We start from the raw sequence: 25,805 nt of genomic DNA on the forward strand, positions 1-25,805 counted from the left end.
CTAAATCCGTGGTGGGCGTGCCTGAACCTTCGTGGATAGGGGCACGTAAAAAGAGTTTCCCAGTTTCCCAGTTTCAACATTAAACAACAGGGGGGAAAGTGCAGTAATAAACTCTGGATTGTATACTAGTATAAACAGATTTTATGGCTATACCATCACGGTTGTTTGTTTGTTTGTTGTTGTTTTTTGTCTTGAAACGAATTTTATATAACATTTTATATTGCAATTAGTTACTGGCATATTTCGTAATTCACCCGAATTATTTCGTATACCCTCGGCCTAATCCCGAATGTTTTCAAATTCTTTTCAAATCACTGGAATGATTTTGCAAGAAAGGTTTTAATTGGTCGAACGAAAGGTCAACTGGACATGAGCTCCAACGGTGTGCTGTTGGATCCACAGGTAATAGTAATTAACCATTGGAGATAATTTTAATTAGATTGGGTATCCACGTGGGTACTTGAGTACTCGGGAACGAGTCGAGTCTAGCAGGACTAAGAGCCCATAATGGATTCACAGGTCTCGGGCATAGGTGGACAGTCTCCCATTTGTGTAGGTGTGGTGGAGGGCCAGGCTGGGTTTTGTCCTAATTTAAACGAAAACGCCCGAATGTAGATAACAATATTTATTCCTATTAGCATTACTGCCAAACAGCTATGTAGGGTTGCAAACGAATCACTACGCATTCTCACATGGATTGCAACTAATTTTGAGGGTAGAATGATGGAAAATACATGGTAAAATGGTCTCAAGTTAGCAAATTTTCCCCTAATATCTGTATCAGTTGAGGTTTTGCTCCCTGTCTCGTACGCTTATGGACTCAAGCACTCTTATTTAATTGTATTTGTACACCATTTTAACTTATGCATGCCATCTACAGTTTAGAGCTATGAGAAATAGAGGGAAAACAAAAGTCGAATGTGTGGAATGCAATACAATGTCATGATTTGGCATCCATGTTCAGCGCTGGAAATAAGATGCATAATGTTATTTTACTTCATTCATTAATCTCATAAATCATTGTCATCTAGTAAGTGTAAGTGTCGGGTACTCGGGTCCGGGTCGAGTTTCACCCTCGAGTACTCGAGTCCAGTAGTTTGGACTCATGAATGCCCTACCTTTACCCCATGCATCCTCTGGAATCATCGCCTGTCGTATGTCCTCAATTTGCTGCATTGTAATATGTTTTTTACCGGCCTCGGTGGCGTCGTGGATAGGCCATCGGTCTACAGGCTGATAGGTACTGGGTTCGGATCCCAGTCGAGACATGGGATTTTTAATCCAGATACCGACTCCAAACCCTGAGTGAGTGCTCCGCAAGGCTCATTGGGTAGGTGTAAACCACTTGCACCGACCAGTGATCCATAACTGGTTCAACAAAGGCCATGGTTTGTGCTATCCTGCCTGCTAATCGGAAAGAGTAGCCCATATAGTGGCGACAGCGGGTTTTCTCTCAAAATCTGTGTGGTCCTTAACCATATGTTGACGCCATATAACCGTAAATAAAATGTGTTGAGTGCGTCGTTAAATAAAACATTTCTTTCCTTGACTATAAAATAACATTAAGCATTCTCTTGTATATCAGGAAGGAAGGAAGGAAATATTTTCTTTAACGACGCACTCAACACATATTGGGGTGGGACGTATCCCAGTGGTAAAGCGATCGCTTGATGCGCGGTCGGTTTGGGATCGATTCCCGTCGGTGGGCCCATTGGGCTATTTCTTGTTCCAGCCAGTGCACCACGACTGGTACATCAATGACCGTGGTACGTGCTATCATGTCTGTGGGATGGTGCATATAAAACGATCCCTTGCTACTAATGTAAAATTGTAGCGGGTTTCCTCTCTAAGACTATAAAATGATGTCAAAATAACCAAATATCTGACATCCAATAGCCGATAATTAATATATTAATGTGCTCTAGTGGTGTCGTTAAACAAAACAAGCTTTTTTTCAACTCTTGTTATTTACTGTTATATGGCGTCGGACATATGTTTAAAGATCACACATATATTGAGAGAGGAAACCCGCTGTCGCCACTTCATGGGCTACTCTGTTCGATTAGCAGCAGGGGATCTTTTATATGCACCACCCCACAGACATGATAGTACGTACCACGGCCTTTGTTACACCAGTTGTGGAGCACTAGCTGGAAAGAGAAATAACTCAATGGGCCCACGGATCATAAATCGATTCTTGTATTATAGTGTTTGTATAGATAATGTATTTCTGTGTTTGTACAAGCAACGCGTTTCTGGTCGTCCGGTTTGTAATAGCTAAAACTTCCTTTTGCTTCCCAAAATACATTTTTGTTATGTAAAACTGTATTGTGCCGTTATATCCGGTATGGATTGTGACAGACATTAGGACGAGCAGACACTCATTCGATATATGAAAACTGGCGTTCTAAATAAGAAAATGTCTTTAATATGTAATTTTCGTCGTTAAAAGTATCTATGATTAAAATAAAATGTTATAATGGCGACAGATCCAGACTGTATTTGTAAAGATATTACCTTTTATATGTTGAAACCAGCGATACATGACTGGCCAAACAAGCAGATATTACGTATCCGACATGAATATGTTATGGGATTAGAATAAACGAGTGCATATAAAGGCATTCAAGTAGATTCCAACACTCCACAACACGACCAGACTATATGATAATTTTGCCAAATGTTTGACATAAACACTCTACAATAAGACCAGGCTATATGTTCCTCTTGCCAAATGTTTGACATAAACACTATACAACACGACCAGATTCTATGTCCGTCATGCCAAATGTTTGACATAAACACTGTACAACACGACCAGATTCTATGTCCGTCATGCCAAATGTTTGACATAAACACTCTACAATAAGACCAGGCTATATGTTCCTCTTGCCAAATGTTTGACATAAACACTATACAACACGACCAGATTCTATGTCCGTCATGCCAAATGTTTGACATAAATACTGTACAACACGACCAGATTCTATGTTCATTTTGCCAAATGTTTGACATAAACACTGAACAACACGACCAGATTCTATGCATCTTCATAAATCAAGACTAATATTCGTTCCTCGTATTCGGACTTGATACATGTAGTCAAGATTACTAATATCCACTACTAGCGCCCTCTATTGGAAGAAAATTTGTAACACCGATTATGTCCCTTACACGATGACATCGCTGACCAATCACAGCATCGGTAACATGTGACAATCTTGAAAGCAATATCAAAAATTAACCGCCGGACGCTGACGCTGCCATCTTTGTTTACAATAACAAGGGAATCTATAAGGAGTGTTGCGATTCGTTGCAATCAGATCTCATCGCATCCATTGAAATTTAAGCATTTTGTGGCACGATTTCTTGACGACATGTATCAAGGCTGAATACGAGGAACGAATATTAGCCTTGCTTTATGAAGATGGATTCTATGTTCCTCTTGCCAAATGTTTGACGTAAACACTGAACAACACGACCAGATTCTATGTTAATTTTACCAAATGTTTGACATAAACACTCTACAACACGACCAGATTCTATGTTAATTTTACCAAATGTTTGACATCAAAACATAACAGGAACATATTCTATGTTCATTTTGCCAAATGTTTGACATAAACGCTCTACAACACGATCAGATTCTACCATGTTTACCTCACCAAATATTTGACATCAAAACATAACAGGAACATATTCTATGTTCATTTTGCCAAATGTTTGACATAAACGCTCTACAACACGATCAGATTCTACCATGTTTACCTCACCAAATATTTGACATCAAAACATAACAACAGGAACAGATTCTATGTTCATTTTGCCAAATGTTTGTCATAAACGCTCTACAACACGACCAGATTCTACCATGTTTATCTCACCAAATGTTTGACATCAAAACATAACAACAGGAACAGATTCTATGTTCATTTTGCCAAATGTTTGACATAAACGCTCTATAACACGACCAGATTCTACCATGTTTATCTCACCAAATGTTTGACATCAAAACATAACAACAGGAACAGATTCTATGTTCATTTTGCCAAATGTTTGACATAAACGCTCTACAACACGACCAGATTCTACCATGTTTATCTCACCAAATGTTTGACATCAAAACATAACAACAGGAACAGATTCTATGTTCATTTTGCCAAATGTTTGTCATAAACACTCTACAACAGGAACAGATTCTATGTTCATTTTACGAAATGTTTTAAATAAACACATTCTACAACACGACCAGATTCTACTATGTTTATCTCACCAAATGTTTGACATCAAAACATAACAACAGGAACAGATTCACAACACGACCAAAGTCAGAAGTAGTATAGGTTAAAACAAGTATGTGAATAGTTTTGAAAATAAAACAAGGAAAAAGGTATTTTAATAACATTTTCGTAAACAGATTTAATATTTTTTAAAGCAAAGTAGTTTGTGGTTTACAATTTCAAAATGGCAGATTGATAACGAAGCAACCGTGAATATGTTAAAACATGGTCATGTGTAATATTATTATATAGAATCTGAAAGTCAGGTTATCGTGGTTTTAACATGATGATGAAGGAGGGGGAGAAGACGAAAGCCAAATATGATGATGATGATGATGACGATGATAATAATGATGATGATGATCATGGTGGTGGTGGTGGTGATGTTAGTGGTAGCGACGACGACGATGTGATGATGATAATGATGATGATGATGATAATGATGATGATAATGATGATGAAGTTGATGATAATGATGATGATGATGATGATGATGACGACGACGACGACGATGATAATTTTTTCAGAATGTAATCATAATAAAATTATTCATTGTTAATATAATAAGTTAATTAAAAATAAGAATGAAAAAAATAACTGCTTGATAATCCTTCGACGATTTTCTAATGTTCTCAAGAAAGGCGACGTTGCCTTTAAATTTTAAGTTTACTCATTTAAGTTTACTAATTTGTGAATAAATAAATTAATATTTATTTAACAAACACGTCAGCAGAGCGAATGCTAGAAATGGCAGCCCATTCGACAACTGATTTGCGCCATTATTTTGACAGGGGTCATCAATGAGAGCCATGATCCGGGTGGGCCCGCCACTTCCGTCAAAAAGCTTGATAACGCCGACAAACACCGTAGACCCCGTGACCGGAAGTGCGTCAATGTTAGCAACATTCTCCACGCCCGGTATGTTATTTCTTCCAAAGATCTGGTGCACCGGAAAATGCACCGCCTGCCCGGAATCTACCGAAGGCGTGTCCACGGCGACTATGCTGATGTTCCTATTGGCCGCCATCCACCGGGCGGTATCTTCGTGAATTCCCGGAAAGTGGAACGTCGTCGAGTTTTCCGTGTCGTTCGTGTTGAAGACCAGCGATCGGTTAGGGTAGCGGTGTGCCCACCCGAAGTTTATCAAGACGATCGCTCCGTTTGGAATCCGTCCGTGACTCTGTTCCCATTTCTCCAGATCCCTAATCGTGACTCTGTAATCCGGATTTTCTATCGCCTGTGGCTTCAAGTCAATCACGGCGCCCGGACCAATCAGACGAGAGGGCGGGATTTGGTGCGTCCTCCACTGACCTTGACTGAAGTGTGAAGGTGAATCCAGATGTGTTCCGCCATGCTCGGCGGTTCCAAACCAATTTGCTTCCAGCCTGAAAGATTAAATAATAGCTGAATACAACGTTAAATAAAATTTAAAGTTCGTTTTTGTTTAACGCCACCAGTATAACACATTCATTCATTCATTTATTTATCATCGTCTATTGCATGTCAAACATTCGGTAATTGCGACATATTATTAAAGTTGGTTTTATTTAACGACACCACTGGAGCACATTGATGTATTAATCATCGGCTATTGGATGTCAAACCTTTGGTAATTGAGACATATAGTCTTAGAAAGGAAACCCGCTATATTTTTCCATTAGTCGCAAAAGATTTTCTATATGCGCCATCCCACAGACAGGATAGCACATACCACGGCCTTTGGTAAACCAGTTGTGATGGACTGGATGGATCGAGAAATAGCCCATTGGGTCCACCGACAGGGATCGATCCTAGACCGACCGCGCATCAGGCGATGAGCCCGTTAAATAAAACTACAGCCAGTGATCAGATATGCTGTCTAAACTCTAAATCAAAACAAACTTGATAGCGTCGTTTGAATGTGTTCTAGGCACAAAGATTGATTCTCCAGTTTAGACTTAAAGGGACATTCCTGAGTTTACTGCCGGTTTTAAGATGTTATCGATTAACAGAGACTTTTTAACGATTGTAATTACATATCAAATATATTTTTCTGCATAAAATATTAGTGGCTATATATAAAACGTGTTTCTGATCGTTCTAATATTTGTATTAGGTTAAATTTCATCTTATTTCCTAAAAAATAGTTTTTTCGTACGTACGAAATTATTTGAAGACAAAATCCAGTTTGGGCTTCTTACAAATATTAAGACGACCAGAAACACATTGAATATACAGATACTGATATTCTAAACAAGAAAATATATTTAATATATAAGTTTAATCGTAGAAATATTTTATTTGTCGGAAACATCTTACAATGGAGCAAACTCGGGAATGTCCGTTTAAAATCTTATGATATCCGGCTCAGAAATGTAGATACAGAATACTAAGATATTTAGTATTAAACCTTGATGATTAAAATTTACTATTTGTACATTTTGATATAATTAGTCAGTCAATCATTTGAAATATGCTTACATTCACGTGCCCAGGACAAAAGTGCCGGCAGCTTTAATGGCTGTAAGCATGTTCATTGTGCAATTTTTAGCTATAACATTCTCTGACAAATAAAAAGTCCAGTTACGTTTTACAGTTAGGATTTACTACCAGTCAACATCTGTGATAGACATGACATAGAGTCCATCTTTACTAACTTGCTTGTTATATTATACAAAAAACAAAACAAAAAAACAAACAAGCATTCATTCGTTTCTTCATTCTTTCATTCATTTTCAGTCTCAGCTAAAAAATATGTACGGATAGTTCTACCAGTTAAAACAAAAACAAAGTAGGGTACACAACTCAGGACATTACATTACACAATGAAATCATTGGTTACTCCCCCTTAAGTAGACCGAAGTCAGTAATAGTCAGTCGGTGGCGTCGTGGTTAGGCCGTCGAACATATGGTTGGTAGGTACTGGGTTCGCAGCTCGGTACTGGCTCCCACCCAATTTTAACGACTCATTGGGTAGGTGTAAGACCACTACACCTTCTTCTCTCTCACTAACCACAACTAACAACTAACTCACTGTCTTGGACAGACATCCCAGATAGCTGATGTGCCCATGACATCGTGCTTGAACCTTAATTGGATATAAGCACGCAAATAAGTTGAAATGAAAAGAAGAAGAAGAAAAGTTGCTTCTGTTAAAAAAAATTATATTAACCCCTAGGTTTTTTATTGCTAACTTTACCTTAATATGTTTGATAGTTCAAGCCCTTTCCACTGATCTTCTCCAAAAACCTGTTACACCAGTGTTGTTGTAACTATACGTATGTGTAACTATTTTTAGAAACATACGGGAAATCCTTCTTTAGAAAAACACGTGGAAGCAGGAGCTTGTGAAAGAATTTATGCACGGGGTAGGGGGGAGGTCTGGACTATGGACAGACCCGAGGAAAATATATGTAGAAAAGCAAAATTCGCATCAACACAAACACATCTAGACACACGCAAACACACCCAAACAGACAGACAGACATACATACAGACAGACAGACAGAGAGACGCACATACACACACACATATAATTTGCACCATCCCACAGACAGAGTTGTACTGGCTGGAACGAGAAATAGCCCAATGGGCCACCGAAGGGGATCGATCCTAGACCGACCGCGCATTGAGCGAGCGCTTTACCACTGGGCTACGTCTTTTTGTTTTGTTGTGTGTGTGTGCGTGTGTGTGTGTGTGTGTGTGTGTGTGTGTGCGCGCGCGTGTGTGTGTCCTTTTTGTTGTTTTGTTTTGTCTTTTGGGTTTTTTTTGGCTTCATAATAAGAGACATCGCCATTTCAGGCGAGCTATCACTCTCGCTCGCCATCACTTCTCTTAGACTAGCACAAGGAAACTCATTTTAGCTACCTTTAGTATGAATGTATATTGCATCTTGAATATATCTTGAATGGTTCCCCATAATCTCAGGATTTTTAGTTTTTTTGGGGGTGGGGTGGGGCTGGGGATGGGGGGGGGTGGGGGTGGGGAGGGGGGAGGCAACTAAGTAGTTAATAGTCTAAAACTCCTTAAACGGTTAAGAAGAGAATTTTCTTTAAGTTTCTATGATTTGTTTGTTTATTTATTTATTTATTTATTTATTTATTTGGGGTGTATTAATCACTACTTACCAGAAATTTTCCGTCTGTCCTCGAGCTAGAATAGTGAAGTTGAAGTCCACGTTTCCTGGCCAGTATAGAGTTGTCACCCCTTGACTATGCGTCAGATCCACCACCCTGAAAGCGCTGCTTTCCAGTAATAGCCAATCAAATGTTGTCAGTAGGAACACGTGATCCAACAACATTCTGAAACTTTCTGTAATGTCATGAGAATATAACTTTTATAAATACGATAAATACACATACATTTAAATTATGAAAACTAATATACGTAAGTATGCGGTGCATTCATTAAGTTCGTGCGTGCGTATATATGTAGATATAACTATATAAGTAAGTATTAAGTACATATCATATATCATATCATATCATATCATATCATATCATATCATATCATATCATATCCCATCCCATCCCATCCCATCCCATCCCATACCATACCATACCATACCATACCATACCATACCATACCATACCATATCATATCATGTTATAATAATCGTATATGTTATATCATATATCATTAAAATTATCATATCATGGTATGATATCATATCATATTTTATCACATCAATCATATCAGATCATATCATATCATATACCATATTGCATCATCATGTTAAAAGTGTAGTCTCACAAACATTTCTTGTTTAATCGTTAAGGCTAGATCATCAGAATTAAGTTGTTTACCGATGTACACCATTATTTAATATTTCGTTTACCGATAGTAACATAACAATGTATTAAGTACTACTACTACTACTACTACTACTACTACTACTACTACTACTACTACTACTACTACCACCACTATCACTACCACTACTACTACTACTACTACTACTACTAGAACTACTACTACTACTACTACTACTACTAGTAGTAGTAGTAGTAGTAGTAGTAGTAGTAGTAGTTCTAGTAGTAGTAGTAGTAGTAATAGTAGTAGTAGTAGTAGTAGTAGTAGTAGTAGTAGTAGTAGTAGTAGTAGTAGTAGTAGTAGTAGTAGTAGTTAGTAGTAGTAGTAGTAATAGTAGTAGTAGTAGTAGTGGTAGTGATAGTGGTGGTAGTAGTAGTAGTAGTAGTAGTAGTAGTAGTAGTAGTAGTAGTAGTAGTAGTAGTAGTAGTAGCAGTACTAGTAGTAGCAGTAGTAGTATTAGTATTAGTGGTAGTGGTGGTGGTGGTGGTAGTGGTAGTAGTAGCAGTAGTAGTAGTAGCAATTGTAGTAGCAATAGTAGTGGCAGTGGTAATAGTAGTAGTATTAGTATTAGTAGTAGAAGTAGTAGTAGTGGTAGTAGTGGTAGTAGTAGTAGTAGTAGTAGTAGTAGTAGTAGTAATAGTAGTAGTAGTAGTAGTAGTAACGATAATAATAATAATAATAATAATAATAATAATAATAACAACAACATTAAACTTGGTGTGGTGATGCGATGTCGTACCTTTAATTTTACAGTGGTTTGGTTTAGTTTGTTTTAATTTTTATCGTTGTTATTTATTTCAAATTTTGTTTAAACGGACAGTAAGGTATAGTACGCATTTATTATGATATAAATTGTCTATCTTGCTGTTTTTGTCGTTGCGTTTATTCAGTGAATAAATGTATATTAATAATAAATCGACAATACATTTATACTCGAAGTGTGTCTTTAAAATGTAACGGTATCATTAGACACGGTCTTCATCTGTGTTTGTAAAACAAAACCAATGCCATCAAAACACAATCTGACACGTTCACTTAATGCGATTTAAACAGAAGGAAGTTCGAGAGTACATCCGTACTGTTAACATTTTGTACTCTACCGTCATGTACTTTCATATCTGTACAGTGCATCTCAACATTCATTCCCAGTAAAATAGTACACGATGCAATGTTTACGAATATTTTAATTTCTTACACACCCATTGGCGAGGACAGCATTAATTATTTTTTGATAAAGCATACTGTTAACACATATACGTGTGATAACAATTTTAAGACTGGCTGCTCCTAGGTGATGATCATGTATCCATTGTCATACCATCCAATAAAACAAAATGCATGATAAAAATCTATCATTCTGTGACGAACATGTTAACCTGACATTGACTTAACTATGACGAAAAAGTTAACCTCAAATTGACTTGTGTTAGGATGGTAAACAGGTTTTAGTTGGAAAATGAATTTACATTTATTTTAAAACTGTGGGATTTGTTTAGGATATGTAATAAATAGAATACTACGTTCGTGTCCGTTAGATATCATTTATCTTATAACTTGTTACTTGAAAACGTAAACCGGCCTCGGTGGCGTAGTGGTTAAGCCATCTACATGCTGGTAGGTACAGGGTTCTCAGTCCGGTACCGGCTCCAACCCAGAGCGAGTTCTTAAGGGCTCAGTGGGTAGGTGTAAGGCCACTACACCCTCTTCTCTCTCACTAACCTCTAACCAACTAACAACTAACCCACTGTCCTGGACAGACAGCCCAGATAGCTGCTGGAACCTTAATTGAAAATAAGCACGAAAATAAGTTGAAATGAAAACAAAATAAAAACGTACGCAACTGGCTTTCGCTCGTTAGATACGTTTTGAAACAACTCTTTGTAAGTTAAATGGTTATCTAACTACCACTTATGGAGTATTCTCTGTTCATTTTACTACATATCCTTTTAGTTTTTTTATTTCTTTGTAATTTATTGACATAAAATCGAAACAAGTTGGAGAGATTACGGACTAGTGGGGGCAGAAATATAAATAATGGTTAATATTTAGAATAGAAAATTGCAGTGGGAAGGCGATATATTGTATACTAAGCCGATAAGGTTTAAATTGTAGATGCGGTTAAAAATTATAAATTAAATGTAGCTTGTCTGTCATTTTAAAATCAAGGTGGGCTAGTTTTGCGGTTATGTATCTTACCTTCATTTAATTTCAACTTATTTCCGTGCTTATATCCAATTAAGGAACAAGCACGCTGTCATGGGCACACACCTCAGCTATATGGGCTGCCTGTCCAGGACAGTGGGTTAATTGTGAATTGTTAGTAGTTAGTGGGAGAGAAGAGGGTATAGTGGTCTTACACCTACTCACTGAGTCGTTAAAACTTGCTCTGGGTGGGAGCCGGCACTGGGCTGCGAACCCAGTACCTACCAGCCTTATGTCCGATGTCTTAAACACGACACTATCTTCTGTCCAAAAACCCTGATATCCGTGTATTAATACTCATCAAAATTAGCGTTTCAAAACTTATTGCGTATTAGCGTTTTGAAACTTATTCAATACTAGCGTTTTCAAACGTATTCTGAACTAGCACTTCGAACCTAATTCCAAATTAGCGTTTCGAAACGTATTCAGAATTAGGGTTTAAATATTTATTCAAAATTAGCGTTTTCGAACCTATTCATAATTAATGTTTTAAAAATTAATCAAAATTAGCACTGATTGACATTTATTCACATTGAGCTTTCGAAACTCATTCACAAAAAGAGCTTTGATACGTATTCTCAATTTGCGTTTTGAATTTTATTTTTAATAAGCGTTTTGAAACATAACAAAATTAACATTTTAAGACTAGTTATGACTGTATTTGACACAGCACTTTACCTTTTCTTTTAATATATGTTATCAATCGTTCATCTTTTTCCTACATAACCCTAGTTGTTTGACACCCAATAGCCAATGGAGGGTTTTCGTGTTGAGCTGTAGTTAAACATTTTTTATTAATTTAAATTTTAAAATTAGCGTTTTGAAACTTATTCAGAATTTAAATTTCATAGCTTATTCTGAATTACAAAACCAAAACCAATTGTACCTTACTATGGAGGTAGATATATGTACTATTAACTTACCTGTTGGATACACCTGTATGACAATTAACTCGACGCAACAATGAGGTCGTAAGCAAATAGTGAAATATGCCGCTGAAGGTCAAATGGTTTGTGAAGTGTACTCGTTAAGGTGTTTCTTCCTTCAAACGGCGACATGTTTGTATGTGTCGTCTGCGGACGATAAGCCTCTTTAGGATTAGCGAGTCGCGTAAGTCAAAAACAAAAAGTCAAGAAAATTACAAATACATTTTCTCTCATTTCTAGGGCAAAAGACAGTAACTAATAATTGGGTATCCTCGAGTATGCAATTGTCGTGATAATAAGCGATTATAATATTTTGTTTAACGAAACCACTAAAGCACTTTATTACAAACGAAACCACTAGAGCACAAACATTTGGTAATTTTGACATACAGTCTTAGAGAGGAAACCCGCAATATTTTTTCCCCAGACATCTATTATATGCACCACCCCACAGACAGACCAGCATATACCACAGTATTTGATATACCAGTCGTGGCGCACTGGCTGGAATTAGTATCATATTGTCACTACTCACCATGACAAAACTATATTTTACAAAGCTTTTCAAACCTTAAAGTATTGCCCTTTATCCTCTATTTGCACCGTTCATTCGCAAAACTAAAGGTCATGGTGTATTACTACATGTTTCACAGCAAGATTATAACAAAAGTTATGTTTTCGTGTGACATTTGGAACTGGAGTAAAGGGTCAAGGACACGTTTAGACCATTGCAAGAAAGAAAAGTGATTGTAGTGTGACCTACTAAGTTAATACTGGGTGGGGTATAGCCCAACGGTAAAGCGCTCGCTTAATGCGCAGTCGGTCTGGGATCGATCCCCGTCGGTGGGCCCATCGGGCTATTTCTTGTTCCAGCCAGTGCACCACGACTGGTATATCAAAAGTCGTGGTATGTGTTATCCTGTCTGTGGGATGGTGCATATAAAAGATCCCTTGCTGCTAATCGAAAAAGAGTAGCCCATGAAGTGGCGACAGCGGGTTTCCTCTCTCAATATCTGTCTGGTTCTTAACCATATGTTTGACACCATATAACCGTAAATAAAATGTGTTGAGTGCGTCGTGAAATAAAACATTTCATTCCTTCCTTCTTTCTAAGTTAATAATAATTTTGAGTACAATACTCGACCATACGAGTACCGACACATGACTAAAATAAAGCCACAGACAGGTGTAAAAACAAATAAAATTTTTTGTAAAGTTTGTGTTTGTTTAACGACACCACTAGAGCACATTGTTTAATTAATCATCGGTTATTAGATGGGAAACATTTGGTAATTATGACACGTAGTCATCAGAGAAAACCCGATGCACTTTCCCACAAACAGGAAAACACATACCACACCAGTTGTGGTGCACTGGTTGGAACGAGAAGAAGCAGTCAGTTGAATGAATCCACCGATGTGGTTCGATCATGCGACGCAAGCACCTCAAGCGAATACAAAACCAACTGAGCTAACACCCGACTCAAGAAAATTTGTATGTTACAGGTCTTTAAAATGTTTCTCATGAAAGAAAGAAAGAAATGTTTTATTTAACGACGCACTCAACACATTTTAATTACGGTTATATGGCGTCAGACATATCGTTAAGGACCACACAGATTTTGAGAGAAATCCTGCTGTCGCCACTACATGGGCTACTCTTTCCGATTAGCAGCAAGGGATATTTTATTTGCGCTTCCCACAGGCAGGATAGCACAAACCATGGACTTTATTAAACCAGTTATGGATCACTGGTCGGTGCAAGTGGTTTACACCTACCCATTGAGCCTTACGGAGCACTCACTCAGGGTTTGGAGTCGGTATCTGGATTAAAAATCCCATGCTTCGACTAGGACCGAACCCAGTACCGACCAGCCTGTAGACCGATGACCTAATCACGACGCCACCGAGGCCGGTCTGCTGCCACGAGTTCTATGACTGTCCAGTTGCTAGTCTGAACGCTCTTACAGCTCGATTTTCGTTGTGTACTAGTATAACCCATTAAAGCCGCACACCCTAGTTTCATCCAGCGAAAATAAATTATAATTTGGTTAATCTACAAACCTGTAACACACTTAGATCACGTTTTTTATAAAATGGAGTGAAAAAGCAGGTTTTATATCGATAAATACCATGGGAATCCCCATGTCCCAATTGCTTGAAATAATTTTGAAAGTTAGTATTCTGATGTCACCGTTAGATGTCGCTCGAAGCACAACAATGCCTACGTCACGACAAATTTCACAAAGTGCGCATAGACTTGGGGTGCGTTCCTTTCACCTCTCCTGGACATGTTCCAACTGTTCTGTCCTGGTTGTATCCCCTCTCCAGATGTCGTAAGACTTAGCAAAATTATTGGTTTTAAGGGTTTGTAACGTTTTGTATTGAGACACTTACTTGTCTGAACTTTATTGTTACGAAATGTGAAGAAAAATCTCACAAATGAACAACAAGCAAACGACAACAAATCGGATGTTGATTGCGCGAACCGTGCACGAGAAAACAGACCCAACCAAAATGATAACGGTCACGTGGTATACCAACGTCTGTGACGTTTACACAGGAAGATTCCCTTTAAAAATAGATTGGACCTCGCTTGCTTAACGGTTTCTTAACGAGTGCGCGTGGCTTTTTAAGAAATAAAAAAAATGCATTTCGTGGTTTTACAAACATCAGGATTACCAGGATTACCAAAAAGCACTTCAGGTGAATGGAAATGTGTATTCTAAATAATAAAATGTAAGTAAAGTGCAATTTTATTTGTGAAAAAATGGGTTTAATAGCGAAAAACAACGCCGTAATGGTTAACAACTAGCCGTAACTAGGGCGTGTCCCTTTAATTGTTAATCTGAGCGCACCCGTCTGAAATCGGGAGTTGGGGAAATCATAACGCATCCGTCAAGTTGGTAAACTTTCTGCTGTCAGTTGGCAGTCTGAAACCTAGCATTGTCCTTCAAGTTCTCCCTCTTTACAAAAGCAGACATCCACAGAGGAATTGAAAATATGTTACGTCTTCCTGGTTTTGAAAGTCGATCAAACTGACCATTCAAGTGTCAAGCTGGGCGTGGACAACATTCTAGCCCTCTAACATGACACCTATTGGAAATATTGATTGTGACTTAGCGGACCACCATGTTCAATACTACCATCTGCGGGACCGTTCAAGTTGGGGGAACAATCTGTGTAAGATAAACAAAAGCTGGATGGGATGAAGACAGCTGGCGGTAAATCTACGTATACGGTGTTTGCGTGTGTGTATTACTACGTCTAAGTTCTTTTACTACTGAGGGATCATGGCGTACGACGCAGATACTACCAACACCACGCACATATCAGAGGGTGGACTTCAGGTAGAGTTTTTGTTGTTGCTTGTTTATTTTGTTGTTGTTGTTGTTGCTTTTTGTGGGTGTTTTTTGGTGGTGGTGGTAGTGGGGGTGGGGTGGGTGGGGTGGGGTTGTTTTTAAAAGCTTTTTATTTTAGTTTTTTTTTGTTTTTATTATTATTATTAATTTTTTTTTTTATTTTTTTTTTGTTGTTGTTGCTTTTCATTTGATGTTGGAGGCGGGACGTAGCCCAGTGGTAAAGCGTTCGCTTGATTCGCTTGATGCGCGGTGGGTCTAGGATCGATCCCCGTCGGTGGGCCCATTGGGCTATTTCTCGCTCCAGCCAATGCACCACGACTCGGACTGGTATATCAAAGGCCGTGGTATGTGTTATCATGTCTGTGGGATAGTGCATATAAAAGATTCTTTTTCTGCTAATCGAAAAGAGTATCCCATAAAGTGGCGACAGCGGGTTTCCTCCCTCAATATCTGTGTGTTTCTTAGCCATATGTCCGACGCCATATAACTGTAAATAAAATATGTTGAGTGCGTCGTTAAATAAAACATTTCCTTCTTCTTCTTCATTTGCTGTTGTTGTTGTTTTGGATGGATCTAAGTTAGTCAGTAGTGCGCTCGCCTGAGGTGCTTACATCGTAGGATCGAACCACCTCAGCAGACGTATTATCTGTGGCAAAGCGCTCTCCTGTTATGTTGTCGGTTTAGGATCGATCCCCGTCGGTGGTCTATTTCTCGTTCCAGCCAGTCCACCACGAATGGTATATCAAAGGTCATGGCATGTGCTATCATGTCATGAAATATAAATCATACATGCCCTTTACTGTAGGATGGTGGGGATCTGTCATATTAGCAGGCCTTTTGGGAAGGGAGTTTGTCGTTCTTGGAGATGCATATTTAGCCTATACAGGAACATCCACTAACTCATTGCTACTTTGAAATCTATCATCTTTATATGAAGGTATTAGAAGAGCACAATTACGTGGTAGTCATAGTGAACGTTAGATCCGTTTGTCACTGGCACACAAAGCCGGTCCATGATGATTATAGACATTTGGTTGGGATTCAGTATGTTAACTTCTGTCTTCATCACACACATGGTTGGGTCACAAAAAGACATACAAGAGACATGATGGTTACCTTCCTCTTAGAGGCGGTAATCACTGGCTGATGGTTGTCGTCGAATGCAACCCATGAAGTAATCTCATCCTCGTCCCCATCAAATCAGAAAATTATTCCACGTGCATGTGACTCATATGGTCTACAAGGTTCAAGCGTGCAATATATGTGCACTGAACATATGCACTAAACAATGTAATATAAATCCTGTGCATGCTTGCAACATAATTAAATATGTACGTCACTTTATCCAAAGAGATAAGGTGGACATAACACTTCTACAAAGAACTGCGTTTGACATTTATTCTGATACTGCCACTGAAATATTTATTTATTACCCCAACAGGCACTCATAACGGGGAAAATAAAAATCCATGCATTGGTCTAACGAACAATACTATTGGATGATTTGACGCTGACAAACCAATGACCTTGTCGGTACTAAATATGACGTCATCACGATTTGGCAAACACAATGACGTCATGTAGTTTAAAGAATTTGCGTTTACGGCTGTCTGTTTTTGGTGTTAAATTTATAACAAAATGCCATTTTAATGCAGTTCATTATAGATTTTGTACCAGAATAAAGAGGACATTTGTTTTTGAAAATGATCTATGGACGTGATTAAATTACAAAGTTATAGCAATACTCAGAACAGTGCGTAAAGCGGTTTATATCCTTTTAATACATGTACGTGTATGTGTGTTGAAAATAAAGGCTTTTAGAGAAAAAATAGCTCAGGTAATAAATAGAATAACAAACTCGTAACAAGATATTATCAAATGTATGTCCCTTGTGAAATAAGTTTCATTTGTCACTCGCTAAAGCTCGTGACAACTGAAAATTATTTCACTCGGGACATAAATTTGATAATAACTGGTAACTCGTTTATTATCCTCTATTTAGTAAAAGGAATACAAGAGTTTAAATATACTAGTCTATCGGTAGTATGGACTTTGTAACTCTTCAGTGTCAGTTATTTAAAACAAAACTTAAGTAGAAAATGTGAACATCTTTTCTACAAACAAATAACTAACAAACAAACAAACAAAGAACTATATGTGGTTTATATTTCTGTTCTGCCCCTAAAACTGTAATTAAGCACTAACCATACACGGCGTGTAATGGACTCATACATGTAAATCAGTGTAATTAAGTATATAATAATATTATCAATACATATGCTCAATTCTGACGTCTACACTAGATTTCATGGCAGTCATAGTGTCCATTTAAAAAAAATGGCTGTCATTGCAACCATCGAATAATTATTGAGAGTTGCTATATCAAAACTATTTCCTAAGATATCTCCTAAAAAGAAAGAAAGAAATGTTTTATTTAACGACGCACTCAACACATTTTATTTACGGTTATATGGCGTCAGACATATGGTTAAGGACCACACAGAGAGGAAACCCGCTGTCGCCATTTCATGGGCTACTCTTTTCGATTAGCAGCAAGGGTTCTTTTATATGCACCATCCCACAGAGAGGGTAATACATACCATGACATTTGATATACCAGTCGTGGTGCTCTGGCTGGAACGAGAAATAACCCAATGGACCCACCGACGGCGATCGATTCCAGACCGACCGCGCATCGAGCGAGCTCTTTACCACGGGGCTACGTCCCGCACATATATCCTAAAATGTAAAATGGCTTGTTTTCATCCTCAATGGCGTCGTGGTTAGGCCATCGGTCTTCAGGCTGGTAGGTACTGGGTTCGGATCCCAGTCGAGGCATGGGATTTTTAATCCAGATACCGACTCCAAACCCTGAGTGAGTGCTCCGCAAGGCTCAATGGGTAAGTGTAAGTAAACCACTTGCACCGACCAGTGATCCATAACTGGTTCAACAAATTCCATGGTTTGTGCTATCCTGCCTGTGGGAAGCGCAAATAAAAGATCTCTTGCTGCCTGTCGTAAAAGAGTAGCCTATGTGGCGACAGCGGGTTTCCTCTTAAAAAACAGTGTCAGAATGACCATATGTTTGACGTCCAATAGCCGATGATAAGATACAAAAATCAATGTGCTCTAGTGGCGTCGTTAAATAAAACACACTTTACTTTTTACTTTTTGTTTTCATCCTCAAAGACACACATTTGTCCTTAATGGTGATGAGTGGGATGGTGATTTGAATACTGAATGAAACCTTTTAGTTCAAATCCACACATATAAATATTAATATATAAAAAAAAAAAAAATGTCATATATTATTTTATGTTACCGTACCTAAGAAAAGAGATAATTTAGACATATATAAATTTGATAATATTGTCATATAAACTAAATCCACATAGGTTTTCGAAAAAAAACCCCACGTCTTATAACTATAATACAAAAATGGCTGTTAACATGTTTTATTTCGCTCAGTGTCCCTGTATACAGTATTCTAACATAATATTGACGTATTTGTACAATAGTCAGAACAAGCTATCCATCGATATACTAAATGTCAATATTCTATAAAACAAAATAAAAAAAAAATCCCACACTGGTGCTATAAGTCGATTTACAGTAATGGCTTTGGACACTGTCAAAATCACCTTGACCTTCATTAGAAAGAAATGGAACCATATTCTGTTTATAATCTATATACTATAACAATTACAATCATGGAAGGTTCCATAATTTAACATTCGAGTCCCACAGAATTACATATGCCCCTACACTAATGCATGTAAAATATTGCTTACTACTAATCTAAAAATGTAGCGGGTTTCCTTTCTAAGACTATATGTAAACATTTTTAAAAACTGACATCCAATAGCCGATGATTAATAAAGCGATGTGCTCTAGTGGTGTCGTTAAACAAAACAAAAACATGCAATAGTGAACGGAGGTGTGCAACCTTCGGGCGCGTACCTGACCGTAAAAACTTGGGCGGACCGTTAAAAACAGATTCTAAGCTCAAAAGATCAATTTAAGTGGAGGTTGATGGGTGTGGGTTTTTTTTTTTTTTTTGGGGGGGGGGGGGGGGGGGGGGGGGGCGCAGATGCCCTTTACTCTCCACTCATTGCAACGCTGTCGATCTCAAAACTGTAAGTTATCAACAAATCCCAGTTTACTCTGCTAAAGAATTCGATCGTAAACTGCAACAGCTGTAAAAGTTAATCTGCCGGTCGCCCTATTTTCTACCATACCTTATACAGAGACCTTAGAAAACCTTGATTTATTTGTGTATACCAATTTACCGCATTTGTTAATTATTGGAAGATAGCCGGTAACATTTATTCAGTTATTTTAACTTGATTTCTATACTTTAAGTGTTTAAGGTTCAACCCGCACGTTGGTCTATTGTCCTAAAAAAAAAAAGAAAAAAAAAAAAAAAAAAAAGGATCTTGTTGTATTCTTCCCGTGTGAAAGTGGATAATAAAGATACCTTGCTGCTTACGTGTCCTCTGTGACAACAGTGGGTTTCTTCTCTATCTAGAGCAAATATTCAATAAGTGAATGAATGAATGAATGGATGGATGGATGGATGAATGAATGGAAGCATGCATGGATGCATGGATGCATGGATGGATGGATAGATTGGCGGGTGTGTGGATGGATAGATGGATGGATGGATGGATGGATGCATGGATGCATGGATGGGTGGGTGGGTGGCGGGTGGATGGATGGATGGATGGATGGATAGGATGGATGGATGGATGGATGGATTGGATTGGCGGGTGTGTGGATGGATAGATGGATGGATGGATGGATAGGATGGATGGATGGATGGATGGATGGGTGGGTGGGTGGGTGGCGGGTGGCTGGATGGCTGGATAGGATGGATGGGTGGACAGTTATATGGGTGGGTGGGTGGAATCGATGGATGGGTGGGTGGTTATATGGGTTGGTTGATGAACGGACGGACGGACGGACTGGTGGGTGTGGGTGTGGATGGATGGATGGATGGATGGATAGGTGGGTGGGTGGTGGATGGATGGATGGATTTTGTTATGTGGGTGAGTGGATGGACGGACGGACGGACGAACGAACGAACGGGTGGGTGGGTGGATGGATGGATGGATGGATGGATGGATGGATGGATGCTTAATGACACCCCCAGCAGAGAGATAATCATCAGCTACTTAGTGGTAAACAATGGTAAACATATAGATGAATTGATGATCAATATAAAAATTCTAAAGTTAAGTTATGACACAATGTAAAGAGCTGTGCAAAGATATAAACACCGCAGTTAAAGTATATTAAAATTTTGATTACAAACCCAACGTACGTTTGACATTTGGACATTTGATACAACGAGACAAAATATATGACGGCGTCATAAATCTGTTCGTGTTGAACCAAATGTCCAAATAACCAAATATCCAAATAACCATATGACCAATTAACGAAGTATCCAAATAACCAAATGTGCTAAGTTGTCCTTAAACACAGCAGTAGTCCTTTTTTTTCCTTTCTTTTCTTTTTTCTTTCTTTTCCGTTTTTACGTTTATCTTGTTGCTTTTGTTGTTGATGTTGTTTATAACGTAGTTGTTGAACATGTTTCGGTTCTACTTGAAAATTCTTTAAAGGGACATTCCTGAGTTTGCTGCATTGTGAGATGTTTCCGACTAATAAAATAGTTCTACGATTAAATATACATATTAAATATATTTTCTTGTTTAGAATAACAGTGTTTGTATATTCAATGTGTTTCTGGTCGTCTTAATATTTGTAAGCAGCCCAAACTGGATTCTGTCTTCAAATAATTTCGTACGTACGAAACAATTATATTTTAGGAAATAAAATGAAATTTAACATAGTAAAAATATTAGAACGATCAGAAACACGTTTAATTTACAGCCACTAATATTTTATGCAGAAAAATACATTTGATATGTAATTACAATCGTTGAAAAATCTCTGTTAGTCGATAACATATTAAAACTTGCAACAAACTCAGGAATGTCTCTTTAACACGTGGTGACATTACCGAAATACTTTGACGAAGTCTGTGAACGTGGCAGTTCTTTTGATAATGACGCTGTTGTTGTTATATTTCAGTTCTAGTTGACAAATCACCAATACGTGATGACACTACTGAAAAACGTTTATGAAGACTTGATGACGTTGTTTTATGTATTTCAGTTCTACTTGACAATCACCAACACGTGATAGATAAAACAAATGAAAAACATTTATGAAGACTGCAATGATGGTAGTTGTATTGATGAAAAAAAGAGTTTGTGTTGTTTGACGACACCACTAGAGCACATTCATTTAATAATCGTCGGCTATTGCATGTCAAACATTTAGTAATTTTGACATATTGTCTAAGGGAGGAAACCCGCTACATGTTTCCATTAGTATAAAAAGGATCTTTTATATGCACCATCCCACAGACAGGATAGCACATACCACGGCCTTTGGCATACCAGTCAGGGTGCACTGGCTGGAACGAGAAATAGCCTAATGGGCTGACGCTGATGTTAGTTGCTGGTGTGTAATACTGACATTGTTGTATATATTTCTGTTGTACATCCAGAATCACCAGCACGTGATGACACAACTGAAAGACGTTTGGCGGTGACTGTGGTGATAGCAGTTGTGTTATTGTTATTGTGTTGTTGTTGTTGTTGATGTTGATGATGGTGATGGTGATGATAATGATGATGGTGGTGATGATAATGATGATGATGTTGTATATACCTGAAGAATCACCAACACTTGATGACACTGCTGAAAGACATTGACTGTAAGGGTGGTAGTTGTGTTGTTGTTGTTGCTGCTGCTGTTGCTGTTGCTGCTGCTGATGATGATGATGTATATATAAACGACGTTGGCGACGACTGTGAGGATGATAGTTGTTGGGTTGATGTTGACGTTATTGCAACATTGTGATGATAGCAGTTGTTTTTATGATGACATTGTTGTATATATTTCAGGTCTACCTGAGGAATCACCAGCACGTGATGACCCTACTGAAAGACGTTGGCGACGACTGTGACGGTGGTACTAGATGGGCGTGGTCTGTGCTGGGGGACTGTTTCGTCCGCACGGAGCAGATCGCTGGTTTTTACTGCGGCTTGCTGGCAGTGCCACTCTGGTGTTCTGCGCATGTCTTGTTAGTGACACAACAAATTTATAGAAGTATTTTATATAAAAAAAATGTTGTTTTTAAGTCATCACTAGAATACATTGATATATTAATCGTCGGTTATTGAATGTCAAACATTTGGTAATTATGACTCGTAGTCAATAGAGGAAACCCGCTACATTTTCTTAATGCAGCAAGGGATCTTTTATATGCACTTTCCAACAGACAGGAAAGCACATACCACGGCCTTTGACCAGTTGTGGTGCACTGGTTGGAACGAGAAAAAACCCAATCAGTTGAACGGATCCACTGAGGTGATTCGATCCTGCGATTCAAGCACCTCAAGCTCCGTATATTATAAAGTCTCTATCTAGTTTGTCACCATTATCTCAATAAAATTGATATGTAAACACCACATGTAATTCAATATATACAAGATGGACTGAATTTTTACAACCAACAACAATTTGAAACCAAGAAAGCAAAAACAGAAAGAAAAATATTTTGAGGTTGCACTGAAAACATTTTCTTTTGAGTTATATGGCGTTATAAAGTCCACGCATATAACGAGAGTGAGAAACCCGACGTCGCCAGTCCATGGGCTATTGTTTGGGAATAAACTAATGGACCCATCCACGGGAATCGGTCCCAGACAGAGCGAGCGCTTTGCCATATCCCGACTATAGATTGAGTGTGACAATTACTTTATGTTAGACACTAATAGGCGCTGAAACAATATATGCTGAGGACATCGTTAAACAGTTGATTTACATTTTCAATGTGGTTATGTGAAGGACGATTAATGCCGATCAATTTGTTTAAATTTGCTTTATGTTATGAATAAACCTGGATTACGGCTGTTTCCCATGTACGCAGATTTTGGTGCGATGCTGACTCGAAAAGTGGAAAATGGATGTATCAAAAATCGATTCTATGGTTACCAATAGCAGAGTTTCTGCATACGAGACTCGGGCCTTTTTGTTTGTTTTTTGTTTGTTTGTTTATTTATTTATTTGTGTTTTGTTTGTTTGGGTTTTTGTTTATTTGGGTTGTTTGTTTGTTTTTTGTTGTTCTTCTTTTGTTTGTTTGTTTTGTTTTGTTTTGTTTGTTGTGTTTGTTTTGTTTTGTTTTGTTTTGTTTTGTTTTGTTTTGTTTGTTTGTTTGTTGTTGTTTTTGTTGTGTGGTTTTTGTTGTGGGGTTTTATTATTATTATTATTATTATTTTATTTTTATTTTTTTTTATTTTTTTTTGGGGGGGGGGGGTTGTAACTCTCCATACGCCGCATCAAAAACCGTGCATTTAAACAACGGCCCTTAGAATGTAGATTTTTTTTGAAGATATGTGAATGTTGTTTTATCGCAACGTCGCAGGATGGAACCTCCTCGATGGATCCATTCAGCTGATTTTCTTTTTTTCTCGTTCCAAACAGTGCACCGCAACTGAACAAAGGCCCTGGTATGTGCTTTTCTGTCTGTGGGAAAGTGGATATAAAAGAACCCTTGCTGCATTAAAACAAATGTAGCGGGTTTCCTCTGAAGACTACGAGTCAGAATTATCAAATGTTTGACATCCAATAGTCAATGATTTAATTAATCGATGTGCTCCAGTAGTGTCGTTAAACAAAAAAACTTGTTTATATATTGCAGGGTTTATTTAACGTCCATGAAGACGACGGAGTCCACGCGATCATTTAAAACTACAATGTTTCCTCACCTGTTGGCTGACCTATTCAACGTGTGTGGTGCTCTGATGTCTTACCAGTTTTCATCGCAGGTCAGTGGAACAAGTCCAGGACAGGAAAAATTTTAGGTCTCACTACACAGATGTCATCTGCCATTGAAATCCATGTTAAATTGCCCAACTTCAAGTGAAGATAGTCAATAGAATGGGTTCTCGTTGGCACTAACAACACATACCACTGAGAACATAGAGTATATAAGCATTTATTTTCACTCCAAAATTGAGACCATTTCCATCTCAGTTTTTTGCTATATGGCCGCACCTGCTATACACCCATGTCCCAAAAGATCAATGCACAATATTACAAAATAACAAGGGCAAAATCCAGCCAGAAAGCTTACCATTGAAAAATATAAATTGCAAGAAGTTAAAATGTGAGCCACAACATGTGACAATTGGGAACAATAGTGAACCATGATGAATGAGCTCTCACCCGGAAACGAACTGTGTAGCGAGACCTTACCATGAAAAGGTGGTTTCGTATCATCATAAAAATGGCCCCAATGTGTTTTGTTTAACAATGCCACTAAAATGCATTCATTAATTACTCATTGGCTATTGGATGTCAAACATTTGATAATTCTGAAAGATAGTTTTGGGAGGAAACCCACTATACTTTTTCATTAACAGTAAGACCTTTCCGTATACATGTTATTACTAATAGGAGAGCACGTAAGGCGGCTTTGTCTAGGTAATGAATCTATCGGGCAGTCACACCATCCAATAAAACAAGCACGATCGAAATGGATTGCTCTGTGACGTACAAGTTAACGGTAACTGATTGCTCTCTGACCCATAAGTTAGCTACAAGGGCAGTTGTCTTAAACAACTACAGGCGCAAGTGTCTTAAACAAACTTTAGTTATTTTAAAACGTTTGTTGTTCTTGTTGTTGTTATAGTTGTTGTTTTGAGGATATGTAAGAAACAGAACATTATGTGTAATTGTTTATTTCAGATTGTGTTTGCGTTCAGTGTACTGATAGTAAATTGCGCTATCTGCATCCACCGCCTGTTTAACACACCAGCCAGCTCACAGAGAGTCCCTTCCACATGTGACACGTTTGAACGTAAGTAACGTACCGTACGTAACAGGGCAGTGACTAGCCAGCGGTTTGGCGGGTTTGGACAGCCCCACGCCAGCCCCACGTGCGTACGTGCGTGCGTTTGTGTGTGTGTGTGCTTCTCTGTTACATATAAGTGAGGTAGGGGAATTTACACAAAAGTAGGGTATCCAGCATCAATTTATTAATAGCATACAAGGAAAAATATACATGTATGTTATTGTATACTTTTCAAAAGAAGAAACGCAAAACCACATTGTCGTAACATTTGGAGAAATGATTTAATTATTGAATGGTGAGTCCGATAATTACCA

The 25,805-nt window shown here is 38.1% G+C and overlaps 2 protein-coding genes across 2 annotated transcripts; one reads left to right on the forward strand and one right to left on the reverse strand.

The window, feature by feature from the left end:
* Positions 1 to 4,983: 4,983 nt before the first annotated feature.
* Positions 4,984 to 8,559, reverse strand: LOC121389695 (isatin hydrolase-like). The gene is made up of 2 exons (XM_041521346.1): positions 8,387 to 8,559; positions 4,984 to 5,665 (listed from the first exon to the last, which is right to left on the reverse strand). The coding sequence occupies exons 1-2, from the start codon at positions 8,557 to 8,559 to the stop codon at positions 4,984 to 4,986; spliced, it is 855 nt and encodes a 284-aa protein (XP_041377280.1).
* Positions 8,560 to 15,405: 6,846 nt separating this feature from the next.
* LOC121389696 lies at positions 15,406 to 25,505 on the forward strand. The gene is made up of 4 exons (XM_041521347.1): positions 15,406 to 15,548; positions 22,538 to 22,716; positions 24,337 to 24,463; positions 25,386 to 25,505. Exons 1-4 carry the CDS (start codon positions 15,492 to 15,494, stop codon positions 25,503 to 25,505), a joined length of 483 nt encoding a protein of 160 aa, XP_041377281.1. The 5' UTR covers positions 15,406 to 15,491.
* Positions 25,506 to 25,805: the final 300 nt, after the last annotated feature.

Source organism: Gigantopelta aegis, chromosome 15 (assembly GCF_016097555.1).
Source record: "Gigantopelta aegis isolate Gae_Host chromosome 15, Gae_host_genome, whole genome shotgun sequence".
Taxonomy (NCBI): Eukaryota; Metazoa; Mollusca; class Gastropoda; order Neomphalida; family Peltospiridae; genus Gigantopelta; species Gigantopelta aegis.

Excerpts from the sequence above, each read along its gene's own strand:
- LOC121389695 (XM_041521346.1), bottom strand. The coding sequence starts at position 8,559 with ATGTTGTTGGATCACGTGTTCCTACTGACAACATTTGATTGGCTATTA. Across the intron at positions 5,666-8,386 it reads GGACAGACGGAAAATTTCTG|GCTGGAAGCAAATTGGTTTG; the intron begins GTAAGTAGTGAT and ends TTAATCTTTCAG.
- LOC121389696 (XM_041521347.1), top strand. The coding sequence starts at position 15,492 with ATGGCGTACGACGCAGATACTACCAACACCACGCACATATCAGAGGGT. Across the intron at positions 15,549-22,537 it reads TATCAGAGGGTGGACTTCAG|GTCTACCTGAGGAATCACCA; the intron begins GTAGAGTTTTTG and ends TATATATTTCAG. Across the intron at positions 24,464-25,385 it reads CTTACCAGTTTTCATCGCAG|ATTGTGTTTGCGTTCAGTGT; the intron begins GTCAGTGGAACA and ends TGTTTATTTCAG.